Source organism: Athene noctua, chromosome 2 (assembly GCF_965140245.1).
Source record: "Athene noctua chromosome 2, bAthNoc1.hap1.1, whole genome shotgun sequence".
NCBI lineage: Eukaryota > Metazoa > Chordata > Aves > Strigiformes > Strigidae > Athene > Athene noctua.
The window spans coordinates 152,472,737-152,489,947 of NC_134038.1; the positions used below are offsets into that span (position 1 = coordinate 152,472,737).

The window sequence follows — 17,211 nt, forward strand, 5'->3', positions numbered from 1 at the left end:
TATTGTCAGTAAGGATAGTCTGTTAACTGTACTTTATTCTAGCTTCTTTCTATTTAAATAGTACTTTTGGAATTAAAAAACTGAGTAATAGTGATGAGGTGTTTTTATGCTTCTATACCTTATTGGTTAAGACCATCACTGGTATATGTTGTTCTGTTCATAGTCTGTAAGGCGAGAAAAGTCTATTGTAATCATTTAGTCTAGGATATTGTGTAACACAAGACATAGGACTTTTCTAAATGAATTCCTCATTAAGTAAAGGGGTTTGTTATGTTTTTAGAAAAAAAAAAAATTCTGATACATAAATTGCCTGTGTGGAGTATCTGTCTCAGTTCTAAGAAAGTTGTTTCAGCAGTTAATTGCTCTTATTAAAGAAAGAAAAAAGGAAATCAAAGCATTATCTTCCTTCTAGTCTGAATTGCTTTATCTAGAGTTTTGAGCTATCGTCTCTTACCAGTCCTATTTCAGGTAAAGGAATTAACCTATCCTTGGCCTGCTTTTTCTCACATGTAACCAAGAGATTATGATCAAGTGTCCTTTAACTTCCCTTTGATAAGCTATAGACATTGAATTCCTTCAGCCCTTTGCTGTTATGTTTTCCAAACTATCATCCTCTTGCCTTCCCAAGAAACATCTATGATTTTTTTCACAAGCTTTCATAAACTGTCTGCGGTAAAACTAGGCATTGCATTCCTGTTGTTGTTCCAACTGTGCCAAATACAATCATACAAGCATAATATAACTTCTCTACTTGTAATTTCCAGATTGTACTTTCCACAAGGAAATAAATCATTTTGATAGCAGTGTCATACTATCAGAAGCTCATTTAAAGATGTTTATTAGCCATGCCCCCAAATATTTTCCATAATTTTGCTTTCTAGGAAAGAGTTTTTCCATCCCATTTCTAGGGCCTGCCCCAGTGTCTGCTCTTCAAAGGCGTGCAAAAAAGCTGGAATTCAGGAAAATATTTAAAATCTGCAAAATGTACCTCCTAATGTGACTACTTAAATCCATTAAATAGCTAGATAGCCTGTACTCTACTTCAACCAGAAGCTATGGCCTTCATTTAGAAATAATTAGATGAAGTTTTATGGTGTGCATTATGTAGAAGATTAGACATCACGGCCATAATGATACTTTCTGCTATTATTACTTCTATTTAAAGCAAAGTATACGGTATGAAAATAACAGAGTTGGAAGCAACATTTTCAGTGCTTTTATGATGTTGCTATGGATAGGCTATTTGGTAGAATCCTAGTGGAGGCATTATACTGCTGCTATAAGAACAGATACATTTTAATTATATTTTCATCACTTTAATAAGCTTAGTTTAATGGAATTTTGAGTCAGTCAACAAGAAATTTTTCTTTCCTGGCACAATGCAAATGTTAATACTCTTCCAAATCCCCAGTGATACCCAATTTTTCTGAAATTGGAATTTGATTTTTGTTTGTTCATTTTTAGCTTCCCAGTGAAGATACTGAAATATTTCTGAGTGCCTCACAGTGCTTATCATTGCTGGTTCAGCTGTATGGAGGAAACAGTCAGGAGAGTATGTCTCCAGAAAACATAGACAGCTTTGCTGAAGTACTGAAGTCCAAAAAAGATACAAGACAACTGAAGCTTCTATTGAGAATTGTAAAGAGACTGGTGAGTTGACTCCATGACATACATGTGTTTCTTTTCTATCATTGGATATATTTTTAGCTGTTTTTTTTCCTCTTAAAGTAAAAAAGAGTATAAAAGAATTTTGAAAACAAAATATGTGAAGTTAAATTTCATGTCTTTAAATTTCAGTTAACTTCTCTGGAGAAGATAGCCATCTACACTTAAAACCTCTTACAAAATGATTGTTAGATATTTTTCCTATTTCAGTTAACTGTTCAGCTATCTCAGTAACACATTTATAGATTTGTTTAGCACTTAAGCTTTATGAAGTATTGGAACGATTTTCTGAATGCTTTCTGGAAGAAGTAACCTTGTAGCATTAAATAGCTGTTCAGAAACACAGTGCTTGATTTCCTGGTAAATAAAATGCCATTTTGTACTTGCAATAGGTTTGTACATAAGCTGTTGACTCCTCATTCTCACTGAGTGATGGGGACTATTTCTGCTGGAGTGGCTTAATGTAGAATGCCAATCAGTGGGAGTCACGCAGGGGCTTTGTCTGGTGATGTTATTGACACATTGGGGTGGGTTTCAGTTCTGTCCTGCTCTGACATGGTGGCATGACAGCAACATTGTGTCTTTCAAGTTGCTTAGGTGGAAACCTTACGTATCTGTAAATTTCTCTCAGGTAATACAATGTTTTTTATCTTGAAGTGTCTTGGTAAGAAGCATTGCCTACATTGTCACCTTGCAGTGGTTGATTACTTGACCCTTTACTCTCCAAGAGCAGGAGTTTTCAATTAAAAGAGGGTAACTACCCCAGTGTAAGAAGCAGAAGACACTAGAATTTTGCAAGTGCAGTGCTAGCTACTAGGGTAAAGCCATAATCAATGGCAGCAGGAGCTAAGGAAGCAGCTCTTTTGTAGAGCTTTCAGAGCTGTTCCTGTCCTCTTTCTTCTACCTACTGTATTTACAACAGGAAAGTAAACACCATACCCTTCTTCCCAGTTTTGCTCAGTCCTATCTTTCCCTAAAAGAAGCATGAATATATAAAATTTAAAATGATATGATGTTTGAAATTAATAATTTCTCTCATTCTTGACATCATCTTGTTTATTTTCTCATGCTCTTCCTGAAAAGTGAATTCTAGCAAAGATTTTTTTGAAGACACTTCCTACTGACTTTTGCTTGTACTTGTGCTTCTCTTTCTGCGTAATTGCTGTGCTGTGTAGGCCTGGCTTTTGCTTTTCCCCAAAAGCAATAAGAGAAAATAGACAACAAAGTGTGAGGCTAGGAAAGAGAAATAAGGTCGCAATATGCATATCTAGACTATTTAATTTTAGTATAGATACAGACTTGTTTCCTTTTTCTCCATTCTGAAGGTTATGGTTCAAAAGCTGACCTAGCATGCAGGATATTTAACACAGAAACTTTTGTTGACTATCTTAAGAGAAAAAAAGCTATGCTATCACCTTGTGAATCTTGCAAGTTCCTGTACTTTTAGATCTCTCCTTTGTATACCAGTGATACTGGTACTTGTTATTTATAATATCAGGCATAGATTTTTTTGGTAATTATTTTAATGAGATCATAGGATTTCTCTTGAAAGCAGGGTTCATAGATAATTTGACAGATGATTTAGTAAATCTTACATTATTTCTCTAAACCTTAAAACATCCTGTTCAGAGGAGATGATTATCTTGTCAAAATTGTCATAGTCACAAAAGACATTGAAACATAATCATATCTAGTTAAGAATAATTCAGCCCACATCAGCTGTTCATGATGAATTTTGAAGCCTAGAGCAGTGTTTTTCTTTTTTTAATATCTGAGCAATATTTTAATAGAGGGATCATTAAATGCACCAATTTCCATTTTTGCCAGTCAGTGCTTGTACAGAACACCTTTCCAATCTGTGGTTACATTAACTTCATTGTTACAGGCACAGGTATTGCTTACATAAGACAGGAATGTACAAAAAAAATCAATATGTTTATGCTATAGATGCCTTTATAGTGTGTATTTCTGGAAATAAGGAAAAGGTGTAGCAGTATGGCTAGTTAGTCTTTGTCCAAGTGTTTCATATGACTCCAATGAGTCAATGGGGAGAGATGGCTCAATTTCAGAGTCTTCAATTTACAGCATGTCAGAGAATTTGTTGACATACAAGATGACCTTACCTCAATGAAATGGAAATTTATCTTTATGTGTTGTTTCCATTTATTAGTAATCATTCACTGGGTTTTATCTTGAGTGGGCTGGGGGCTTTTTTTGGACAAAGTTGGGAGGTTTGGTTTGAGGTTGGGGTTTTTTAAATGGTCTTTGTCAACTTCGACCAGAAAATTGAGGACAGGGCAATATAAACTTTATGCAACACTTTCTTCACTGATTTTTGCACTATCATTTAGTTGTATTCATTTATTAAAGAGAAATAAAGATATAGGCCAGACTAGGACAAAAAACTGTATCTTTGTACAGACTTACTCATGGAATTGCCATGAACAGCCCTTTTTACGGGCTTTATTTTGCTGTAAAAAGAAATCATTAGGAGTGAAAACCAGAAAAAATATGCTTTGACCTAACTTTTGTAACTCTGTAACTAAGGATCATTTAAAAGCTTTAAAGAGGCAGCATTGACTGTCTTCTTTCTGTTTTTCTATAATCACCTCTTAGCTTTCAAAGCTTTTGACTCTGTAAAGCCCAGGTTAACCAGTCTTTTTCAAGAACGTTCTTTCACTGGCATTGATATAATGGACAGAAACTGAATAAAATTATTTAATCAAAGAAACAGGGTTTGGGTTGGGTTGGGTTTGGTTTGGTTTGGGGGGGATGTTTGGGGTTTTTTGTTTGTGGTTTTTTTTTCCCTTCAGCCCTTTTACTTAACTCTTGTTCCGGTTGTTTCATCTTGGGTTAGACAATATTGCAATTCTGATATTCTTCATCTTTTTTAGCAGTATTTGTGTAACTGATCAGTGACATCAGGAGAGTGATCTTGTATCATTTTTTGTTCTGGAAGCCTCTCCTGCCACCCTTCATGAAAATTACTATCTTATCACTTCATCTCTTCTGTGAAGATACAGTCAGTGCATCTTATTAGAGTCCAGTAAATCATCTAGACAAAAGTATATCTTTGTGAAGTGGAAGAAATTTTAATTCAGGAAGCAAATAGTTCAATATTTGCCTACTTTACTGAGAAGTTTATAATTTTTCTTTTTCCCCAGAGGAAAGCAATCTACCTGCCAGCTCAATTTATCATCTAGTATGTAATGTAAAGGTACATGATTATCACCATAATTTTTATAGAACTAGCCAATATCTTTCCACCAGACACATAATCACTGTGGGATTGCAGCTGGGTACACACAAATAAAATACTTCAGCTTTTAAAATAAGAAATTACTTTTTTTATTCCATCTAGTAATAAGGAAAAATTCCTCTGAGAAAAATTAGTAAGCATCAGGCTTTAATGGGTAATTCTGCACTCACTGTGAAGAGTGAACTTTTGTTCTGTGATTTTTCCTCAAGTATTTGTCAGAAAGTGTATTTGAATTGGACATAAATCACACTTCTTTTCCTTCTGATTATATTTCTAGAACCTCATTTTCACTAATTTACCTATAGTAACTGTCAAAAAGTTGTTCATCCTTTGTTTGTGAGCAACTATGATATTTAGGATGTCATCTGCATGTCATATACCCTTGTGGGGAAACATGTAAGTATTTCTCAAATCTTATTATCCTGTGCAGTAAAGATGTTAAGGCTAGAATGACAGTACTTGGGCTGTGGCAAAGATCCATAACTTTCATTAATTTTGTTGTAGGATATTGAACACTACTTTGGTTTCCCTGACAGTTTGGGCCATGGCAGTGGCACTCTGTATGTGCAGGCAGATTTACTACCCTGTTTCCAATTAACCAAAGCCTGGGGAACCACGGGTCACTATGTCTAAAATACCATTCAAGTCATGTGTCCCTAAGTATTTCTGTCATGTAGATTAGTAGTGATATCATCCTGAGTTTTATACAGAGATAGACTGAGTTCACATTTCTTGAATTGACAGCTGTGTGTTTGTATATTAAAATATATATATATTTTTTCACTGTGATAGTTCCCAGATTAGGTCCTCATTATATTAATCACTGATCATGCATTAAGAGGAAAGATATTTAGAGCCTGAAAAGATATACAGTCCAAGTAGCAGAAAAGTTTGATTTAGGGTAGCAGTTCTGCAATCCCTCTGTAAGTCAAACTTCTTGCTGGACATCTGCTCCTCAATAGATTCCTACAAGTCCATCTTTAGGGAGCTTCCCTTGAAGGTGAAGCAAAATCCCGAGATTTTCAGATAGCATCTCTTTTACAGCTTCAGCTCCAAGGATTCAGTGCCACAAGGAGGTGCTTGTGCAGCAGTTCCCGGCAGAGTCTGCTTTCCCAGAGACTTACAAAGCTGCAGGAACCTGTTGGCGTACCTCCTGCCGAGAGAGTGCACCACTCAAATAATCTCAATTAGCTGGAGAAAAACTTTTAATGCATATTTCTCCTCATCTGAATCTTTTAAGCATGCCTTTAATTAATATCGTTAATTACTGAACTAATCCATAACATTCCATTGCTCTAAGGAATAATTTTATAACAGAGATGCTTGTTAGACTGTGAATGCAACACTTTGGGGTTGCTGACATGTATAGGTCACTATAAATGTGCAGGTTGTTATACGCGTTTTCCTTACATTATACATCTTTCTAAAATCCAAACGACTCTTATATGAGCGATTTCTCTCTTTCATTAGTGTTAATCTCTTAGTTTCAAGTTGTTACCAAACCTGCATCCCTTCTTTATAGACCATCTTTTATCAGCTTCAGTCTAATAGAATAATGTCCTTGATAGGATGGAGCATTTCATTAGACACAAACAATTTAAGATCCCCCCAAGAAGCAAAAGCTAATCAGCATTAAGATGCATCATGCAGATCATAAACTGGACAGGTTTCTCACAATGCTTTGAAGCAAGTAAAAGTGAAGGATAATGCCTCTTCACCCTTCCTGCCGTGTGGGGAAGCTCCCTCTGTTTGCACACTTGGACAGGCCTTTGTTTTAGGGTTTTAATGAAATTGGAGAGAGTCTCCAGAGATGAGAGATGGGAAGGCCTCCAGCACTGCTGTTGCTTGGCAACCTTCCGCCATGGCACTTCCCGGCCTGGCCATACCCTGACACCCGGAAAGAAAGCGGCTGGGCGAGTCGACTCTCTTCCACTTCTAGGTTTTAATCTAGTCATAAAATAAGCTTTTAAGTGTAGCTTTTTGAATTTTGCAGATGGTTTGAATGAAATTCAATCTAACGAAACTCCTTTTAATAAACAAAGTTGTTCTGTCCCTGATGAGTATTAACAGCCAGCAGGAATATTTGTGAGTCAGAATTGCTGGGCCAGGCTGTTGCCATTGGTCAGTAAGCAATATATTGAGTTTACAACAAAGAGTTAAGAAAAAATGGTTTAAATTATTCAGAAGATTAATGCAGCTGATCACAACTACTCTAATACAATTTAAACAACAATTACACAATGATTTAAATAGAGCTAGAATAGTGTAATTTTTAAAAATTCAACATTTGGTGGGCGTAGTTCTCTTGCAGCACAGCCCCTTTGCTGTACTTCGTTGTTCATTGAATGGAGAATTGAGCTAATATTGATCAATTTATCTGAGTAATTTGGATTTCTTTTTTTACATCTCACTTAAGCTATACTTTGAACTTTCTGTTCATTTTGTAATGTCATATGGGTTCTACCAAATTGGAAATGAAATATTGGACTTTCATCATTAAACCCTGATGGAAGAGTCTTTTTAAGCTTAGTAAAGCATTTTCAGTAGCACTAAGAAGGAAGACATTTAGTCAAAGAAAATGTGATTCTTGAATAGTCCACTTTGTTCTCAGACATTCTGCAAACAATACCAAGTCCTAAAATATGGATTATTTCGTTTATAATTATTTATTTGATATTAAGAATAACATAACTTTGTGATGTACTTTATGAAAATGTTATTTGTACAGCGTATATATATGATATATATAATATATATTTGTCTAGTAATACTTAGAATATCTGGATGTGAGAGGGATACCATAGTTGATTATCATTCAAGATCCCATGGCATTCTCTTTAGTAGCATACATGTTTAATTTTAACTTGACTAGTTACATTCTGTGTGTTGAAATCCAGGCCACAAATTTTCACTGTACAGGTCTGATAAGAATTTTCATTTATAATCTGAAATGGTTAGATACTGTTTCACCTTAGATGCATGTGCATGTTTATTACCTCTGTGTCTGGCTTATGTAGCTTGTGAAGGGCTAAATTCAGGCTCAGTTATACGTTGCATAACTCATGGATTGTTTTCAGGTTGATGAGTAGTAGTACAATATATTAGCACTGCCCTTGACTTTCTCTTTTTTTGACATTTTCATCCTATGGTTTCTACTGGAGGAGAGGGAAGAATATTTGGTATTTAGATTTACATGCTTGGTTAGAGCACTGAAAGAATTTTAATAGGCCTTTTCTGTTTCTGATTAGCCTCCCTTTTCATTTACCTCTTTGAATTTTATAATATCCTTCTTTCAGTTGGCCAAAATTCTTGAGCGCAGCTTTCTGGAGTTAGATACTGTTGAGGCTTTTTTCCAGTATTTACCCTTCTGTCTTATGAAATTAAACAGATCAGGTATCCATGGGTAAGTCTCAGTTAGCACTGCAGTACCTGGAATTCTTATCTTCTCCTATCTTGCCACTTTTGATCCTGTCCAGAAGTTCTGTGGCTGATAGCAGATTGCTGAAAACTTCGCTGTTTTTTGACCCAAAGCACTAGATGGTACAGGAATGTTCTGCTTATTTCTTGTCATAGAAAAGGCAAATATTTAAATCTCAACAAGATTGTCCAGGCTTATAGGATCACTTATTTCTGGCTGCATCAGAATCCTCTTCAGCTGTGTGAATTTTGTATTTCTCTGACTATGCTTGCTCTAATTCACTTTGTGATATAGTTTGTATCTCTGTATATGTATAACTGTAAACACAGTGTATTTTCTTTTTGTATGTGACTTGGGGTATTCTTCACTCAAAGTGTCAAGAAATTCTTAACAACTGTGAGAATTAAAATTGTATTTTAATTAGATCTAAGATGAGATTCTTTTGTTTTATTCAGTTGATCACTGGAGTCCACAAACCTGTTTTATTAAAAATACTAGGCTTCATGTAACCTATGATAAAATCAGAACATTAAGTAGTGATACATAAAGTCAGATGGTGAGGAATTTTTATGCAATTAACTTACCTTTTTTTGGCATTATATAGGAGTTTGTACAGCTTGGAAGCTTTTGGTTAGGGAAATATTTACTGGGATTTCTAACTTTTGATGTGATTTAGGTCCCACCTTTTTACAGCTGCTGCTATGTCGGGAATATCCTTAGTTATCTTAATCCAGAGGTGCTATCAGTGCCTAATTTGCTATCAGTGTTTTTACTGTAACTGAGGAGTGCTTTTTCCATATCGAAGAGAGTACACTGTCCTTTGTCTGATATTTCCACCACAGAGACAAACACCTGCTTTGCTAGCAAATCATATATAGAGTTCTCCCACTTGCGGCCCAGAAATTCAGAGCCCTATTTTAGTGTCTGTCCTTCATTTTTCTTTAGTGTTTGATGCTGACACCTTTCTAATATACAGCTGGATGGCTGCTTTCTTCTCTGTCCTGGCATCTTTATGTTTAATGTTACTCACCTGCCCTCATACACTACTGTGATGTTTAATGTTTGCGAAACATGTAATGTTCCTCAGATAAGCAGTAGTAGTAAGTATCAACAATGTTTTGCTTAAGAGGATGTATCATCTCCAATCAAATAGGATTAAATTATTAAAAATATTTTCTTGGCTTTAATGTTAATACCAGGTTGCACATATTTCTTGGTTTTGTAGCATTAATGGGAGCATATGAGCAGTAGTTGCTGCTGACATTATTATTATAACTGAATTGCATTAGTGCCAGTAGACTGGGACCTCACTGTGGTAAGCTCAATACAAGCACAGTAAAAAGTCATTTCTTGCTCCAGAGAACAATCCCGCTTCTTTCCTGTATTCAAAATAAGGTCAAGGAATTGCCTTAAAGTGACTCTCCCTAATAGGAAGTAATTTGACAGAGAGATGACCGTCCTGGATAAAACAGATCCCTGGGCAATGTTCAGTCCTGTGCAAGCAGGAATAGGAATTTAACTAGTTGCTCCTGATTTTTAATACAAAAGTATCTTAATTTTATTGCAAATCTAAATTCTTATGGTCACAGGATTATTTAAAAATCCTTAGTCTTAGTTTCTGCTAATGGCCTCAAAGGAAGACTATATGAAAAGAGCTTTGAAAGATTTTGGTTGCCTATGTTGAAGATGAGATACAGGTCTACTGTGACTTGCAAGCTCATATTGCAAACCCTTCATTCTCTTAAACTCAGTCTCCTTGCTGACAAGTTTACCGAGGGTGAAATAGTCTGTTACATTTCAGCGTGTAAGTAAAATTTTAACTACCGTCATCTTATAGGGCTGGAGCATGGCTGAATAGCTGGTGTTGTCAAAAATCTTGCCATGAGCAAATCTGCAGGTCACACAGAGCTTGATTTAATAGCCAGTATGTGGGTCCAGATAAACAGGGAATATAGTTGGAGTGCTTGAAGGGGTATATTGTACAGGGAGACAGTCCTTGGTCATCAAACTGTGAGGATGTGGGACTCTGAGGTACATGAATTAGACAAACTAGACAAATAGACTGATAGGAATTTCAGACACAGGTTGTCTGTCAGATGAAAATTGTGAGTTAAAATATGACATACATACATCAAAAGTATGCTGGTCATGATGCTGGGACTGAGCAATATGAAGCAAATGCAAGATAGTGTTTAAGGAGTTAGAGATTGTTGGAAAGATCAAAGATGAAAATTATTTTAGAAGCATCAGTCAAAACATACATACCATGAAAGAAAACAAACCAGAGTTTTCCCCTGGATATCTCATGCATCTAATGGTTGGTTGATGTATTCATTGACAGTAAGAGCCTACTTCTGCAGTTCCCCAACAGAGGGCCCATGCTCGCAGACTAATCTCTAGCAATAATAAGCGTATCTGGGCTTTATGAACATGGTGCCACACAATTTCAGATGACACTGTGATTCATGTAGGTGTTCTGAAACAAGGTTATGTTTAAAAATAGAATTTGTGTGCATTGAGGTTAGGCTTTCAGTAGATTTCTGACCCCCCCTCCCCAAGTCCAAACAGTGATCCAATCCAGCATCTTCAGTGATGAAACATCCACTTTTTAAATTATGAAGACTGTACTAGTTAAACATTTATAAAGTGCCCAGAGCTGTCTCTTCTTTAAACTATTAAAAAGTAATGCTTTTATATGAACATCATTATAAATTTATAACAAATGTAATCTGTGGTGATGCAGTGTTCTATGGGCTGTGAATTACCATCCTAAATTTCACACAGCAGATGCCTTCTCGGGGATGCAGTGCCTAGTTGATGGGTTCATATGATACAGCATGAGAATATCCTGTAATTTGCGTACCAGCTCTACTCTGCTTATACAGCTTGCTTTTTTGACAGTTCAGGGGGAGTTTTAAGAACAATGAAGTTGACACGCAATCCTCAGTCTTGTCAAAAACAGATGACTACCTAAATCCTTTAATATCAATTAAAAAGTACTTCTAGAAGTATGTAGTGTTCATTTAGAAATGGATCAACAGCTTTGTGTAATTTTATAGTATCAAATGTTTCCAGTGATTTAAATTTCATTTTTTAAGGAAATATACTGGTATACTTAATTGCAAGAGAGCCGTTGTAGAGCATAACTCTATGACTTGTTGGAAAGTCAAAATGATATGTTCCATAAGTGCATAATATTTTACCTTGTGGATGAAAATCTGATCTTTATGTTGTAAATACTTGGCAATTGTAATGAATAAACTTACTACATATTGGAATTGCATCAGAAAAAGAGAATTTATATCAAAACCTGCCCCTACCTGCCCTAAACAAAATATGAGTATAAAAATACGTGTATAAAAAACTGCCATGTATACATGATGTGAGGTATATATGTGTGATGTGAATCCACCAGACTAATAATTGAAATTACATTATTTGTATCTGCAATTTACTATTGTCCCATTTTGTCAGTGAAAAAAAGAAGAAAAAATCAAGGTAGAATACCTTGTGCTCTTTCTGACTGAATGCTTCCTTTGTGGTTTTCCATGCAAGAGGACAGTATTTCCAGGGAAATGCCAGTGCAGGGCTCTCTATGTGTACCCCAGACAGAGGTTTTCCCTGCAGTGGGCTTAGGGGGAGATAAAAAGGCAGAATTTCCCAAGGAAGCCTGGGCCCAGAGATGCTGGTCCTGAGTGCTGGAGCAGAAAAGCTCTGCAGAGCTTATTGGTAAAGCAGCGCTTGGTCAGCCCTAAAATTTTAACAAAGAACCCTCAGTGAGTAGCTATGTGTTACTTATTCTCATTAGAGCAAAAGTCTACACAAAGCAGATCAGAATTAAAAACAAAACCACGTTAATCTTATAATCAGATAATTCCCATGCAAATGAGTATATGAACAAATCATCATATGGCTGCTTTTCTTCAGAGTACTACTAGTATTTAAATACTATAAAAGGTAATTTTAGCATATGTGATAGAATAACAGATTTACATAAAGCATAAAAGGAATTGCTGTTTATAAAGATCAGGGACCTCATGTCATTTTAAACCATTCGTACAGTTTATGTATTTCAGATATAGATGGGGGTATATTCACAAAATGGCACATAATATTTATTTTCAATGTCCATAACTATAAGATGGCTAAAAGTAATTTGTGCCTCATATGTCTGTCAGTTATGTGTGTGGCCCTGACTCTGCTAATATAACAATATATCTTCTTGTTTGGTGAGGAAAATTCTTATTGCTGAAAAGCAAATTAAAGCTGTCATTGAAAGTCTTAAATAATATACCCTCAGGATTGCTCGAGTGGACTGTTGCTCCACTGAGGAGCTATGATGACATCAGGGAGATGCTCATGCAATTTATTCATGTAATTGTATTTCCAAGATGGAATATATATTACATTTTGAAGGTGATATTATTTAATAATGAATGATTTTATAGACTCTTCCAGTCTCTATATCACCTTCACCATTATATTTCTTAGGATCCTTCTATTGACATGTCTTTTACTTTGTATTTCCACCTCTATTTATATGTTTTTGATTCTTCACTCAGTCCCTGAACCAGATGCTTCTGATTTTTTTTCTTGAAACTTATTTTTTTTCTTCTAAACAACGCTGAAAGCTTTGTGGGAATTGATGTTGAAATCTGGAGGAGCAAGAATGTTAAAATGTCTACTCTCATTTTACATTTTGACCATTGCAGGTTACAACAAGATCCTCTTCCCTTCTTGCAGCTTCATACTTCAATTTGGCATAACTATTTATGCTCTCAAGAGTACATAATTATATTAGCATACTGTTATGTAGTTGTGTGTGTACACCTATTGGGCTTATATACTATTCTGTAAGCCTTTAAAATTTTCTCATTAAATTATAACATCTTATTTTTTATTTTTTTGATCTACATAATGGCTAAAAGTGTTTAATACTAGGATTTGAAATACCTTTATTTTGCAAATTTAGTTGCAAATTTAGTTCCAAATCTAATTTCCTGAAAGTAATAATTACTTACTCCTGAATACCAGGCCTACAAAAAGTTTCTCTGATTTGGCATCCCAACTCGTTAGGTACTTAAAGCCCTAGCAAAAATGTATGTATTTCTCTTACAAAAGGATTGAAAGAAGAGATCAAAGAACTGACTGGGGAGCAGAAATTCTATAGCATACCAAGTATTTTGGTTTAACAATTTTAATTCCATTTGAGTTTAAATTCCTCCAGTTGTACATTTCAAGAAAATGAAATGAAATGTAGTGAAATAGTATGTTATGATGTGAGACTAAACTTTGTGGGAAGCCTAATAGTCTTCCTAAAAGCAAAACTAGCATCAGTAGCTTTTTGGTTTTTAAAGATTGTGTTTGTGTCTTTTTCCTCACTCCCCTTTTAACAAACTGTTTTACATGGGAGATGAACCTAGTAATGATCTAATCAAGCTTTTGACTCACAAAGTTCAAATGGCTTTGAAACGAGGCAAACCAAACTTGTCCATCTCTACTAGAAAATAATAGCAGCCAAACATCAACCTGCCAAAACTGTTTTATTTAACTCTTACCGAATACCTTGTAGAATACTTCAGGAACTTGAAAAATTATGATACTTTTAGTTGAACTTGGATGAGAAAGTAGAATGCAAATGTAATCACTCTGACAGTGATTTAGTGACTCTGGGACATCTGGGAGTAAGCCAAGGTGCAGAGGACTGTGACAGGATGTGGACTGGAATATGAAAAGAGCAGCATTGACTACAGCTGAATACGTGTATGTGAGAAAGAAAAATAACAATGTCTTGAAATGATCAGAAGTGAGAAATATAAAGCAGTGATGAACACTTATCTCAGGATCAAGGCACACTGAAGGTCTGAATGTAATTCCCAAACAATATGAAACACATTAGATTTTGAGACTACTGAAGATGCTGATTTTAGTATGATATGAGTCCTGTGTCCCAGTCTCTACAGCCTGTCCCCTCTGTAGCACTGCTTTGATCCAGCTCCCCACCCAATTTACAGAGGTTCAGTTTGTAGCCTCTCTGTTCCAGCAGAGAGGAAGGAAAGAGCTTGGAAGTGGTTGCACTTCTCATGTACCTTTCTCCTCCCCTCTGATAGATGGGGATGTATCTCCCACTTTTCTGAAAAGAAGAGGGATCAGAGCTGGACTTCTGTGTTACAATGACCCTAGTGTGGAATGTGCTCCAGCAAAGTTGTTTGCATTCAGTAAGACTGTAGGTAGAGAGAAAGGGCACCAAAGCCACCATGTTTTATAGTGTCATCATTGGATGAGGTCTTTTAGGGATGTTTTCTAGCTACAATCACATTATTAGTGAGAACAGAGAAGTTCTGACAACCTTACTTGAACCCCCATCCAAAAGATTCAGTAATATCATACGTAGTCCTATCATCCTAACATCATGTGAACCCATCAACTTGTTTAAATGAAAGCAAAAGGAGTGTTTCTGTTTTAAACAGAAAAACAACCAAGGTACAAGAAACAGCTGGACACCTATTGGTACCACACTAAGAAAGCAGCTACAGGAGCAGTAGTCTTCGCAGCCCCAAGTCTTCCATCAACCCTATTGCTTTGCAAGGCAGCCGGTGCAAGGGTAACGCAGGCCGTGCAGCAGGGGCTGTGCTCCAGCTGGACCTGATGCCATGCTTGCACTACAGAAAGTATGTATGTCTGCTCTAGGGGCCACCACATAATGCAAGCATTACCTTTGTGTCTCAGGCTGTATGTTTATACAGTGCTCAGTACAGTCTTGGTTTTGACTGTAACTAGAAGGATTAATGAGGCAAAAGCACTGAAAATGAAAAGAAACAAGTTTGTAGCACTTGAGTGGCTCAAAGGGCCCTTTCTTCTTAATCGTTCCCCAGACAATCATTCTTTTAGATGCTGTATCTTATCATTAGTCAGAGTTGAAATAATTTTGTCAGACTAGTAAAAATTATTTCAGACCAAACAAATGTCTCCTAATGCCAGCTGCAGAACAAAGGACAGAAGAGAAGGGAAACTTGCCCATATTTAATTATATATTTCTAGCTGTAAGAAAGACCAGCCCTTAAATTCAGTGATGGTGCTGGAGTTGCACAGTTTGGCTTTCAGTTCAATACAACATCCTGAAGAAAAATTTAGGGAAACAGGTTATATATTTCTTACATAATTAATATTTTGCTAGATCTAATGCTTGAAATATTGGGATGAGTTGTGAGAGAGTTGTCACAGCTTTCATATAAAACTAGCAAAATGAAATGAAGAAAATTATAATATTTTCTGCCACTCAAACGGCTTTCAAAGCTCATTATTTTCATGTTATTTTCCTGACATTAATCTTTTCACTAAAACCATGTGGTTGAAAATAGAGGGATAATTAGCATTAGCCCATTATGAGAAACTGCTAGTGACAGAAGCTTATTTATTGTTGTGTACAATTAAAATATGATGTGAACACATGAGAATTTACATTAAAACAAGATTGCAGCTTGTCAGCAGTTTCCTTTGTTCAGCTGTGTGTTTATTAGGCTACAGCTGCTCACCTACTTTTATATGACTTCATAATAATAGTAGCAACGTCTTCATTATTGGAGATGTCTAAACCAGTTTGATTACACAATATACAAAGAAAAAATTTATCTGATATAATCTTTGTTAAAGAACTAGATCTAGAAGTAAGATTATGTACCAACAACAAAAAAAACCCTTTCTTGTCTTATCTCTTCATTGTTTTGAGGAGGTTTTTTTATTCCTCGCAGTAATTGTGTTGTTTATGCATTGTACCTAAGGTGATTTATGTAGATCATTTTGCTGTTTTATTTGGACAACTTCAGTGCATCTACAAATAAACAACTTGAGACCTGTCAGAAAAAAAGCACTTTTTTTTTTTTTTTTTTTTTTTCCCCTAATTCTGTCATCATACAAAGTGATTTCTGCGGTATAATAGTTGGTCTTAGTTTATGTATTTAAGGATCTTTGAGACTCATAGTCCTGTTATTAAGAGTGTCAGCTTCTTTATGTTCCTTGGTGTAGATAAGCTATGGGGGGAGGTCACAGTGAAATACCCACACCGTTTTCCAGCTCCTGTAACTGGGTGGGTAGTATTTCAGAGCCTACAAAGAGGAAGGCAAAAGTTTCATCTGTCATTAGTGCCCTGCTGACACAACATCCTGAAGGAAAATAAGGCAAAATTCAAGGCCTTGTTTGCCTTAGAGATGTGATCAAGCATAGAGGAGCTGTCAGCAAGTCCCGATAAGAAGATGTAAAAGAAAGTTCAGGGAACCTTCCTTGAGCTTTCTAAACTGAAAGGTTTTGTGCTTTTGGGAGTAAAATAGGGCTCTCATGGCTTCAGCGTGCCTAGGGGACATACGAGCACTATTAACTTGTGCTAAGATGGTTCACATTGTTCTCCACGCAGTCAGAGGAAATACTGGTCCTATCAATTTCATATATTTTTCTGCAGTCACTATGTGCATGTCTAGCTATCATGTGAACTTTCTGAGAAGATAGGTATCGACTTGCACAGCTTTCATGCTGGCTGCATGTCTCTTGTAGCTGTCGTATTTCTGTCTAGAGGGTTTTATTTTTCATACTCAGCACTGTACATAGACACAGAGTCATAGCCCATGACTTTGAACAGAACCTGCATCTGGTTTTCTGGAGCAGAAGCAGGATGAATGAATGAATAAGAACTTTGGTCACTATCGATGTTAAGAACTTAAGCATATGCTTTATGTTCCTTAACGTGAACAGAAAGAACTGTGCTTAAGTTGTTTCTTTTGGCTTTCCTGTTGGGAAGCAAAATTTCCTTTCTTCAGCTCGCCAGTGTCTGTAAAAAGGTCCTTTACATCCCCACCACCCCGTTTGTTACTTTTGC

General features: G+C 36.0%; 1 protein-coding gene across 6 annotated transcripts in view; it reads left to right on the plus strand.

Annotated features, from left to right (window-relative positions):
* Positions 1–17,211, plus strand: part of ULK4 (unc-51 like kinase 4) — a 249,154-nt gene that overhangs the window by 191,578 nt on the left and 40,365 nt on the right. For all 6 annotated transcript variants that reach the window (XM_074898136.1, XM_074898138.1, XM_074898133.1 and 3 more), the window contains one exon: positions 1,465–1,650. In XM_074898136.1, coding sequence (XP_074754237.1) covers positions 1,465–1,650 — 186 coding nt within the window. The remainder of the gene's footprint in view (positions 1–1,464; positions 1,651–17,211) is intronic.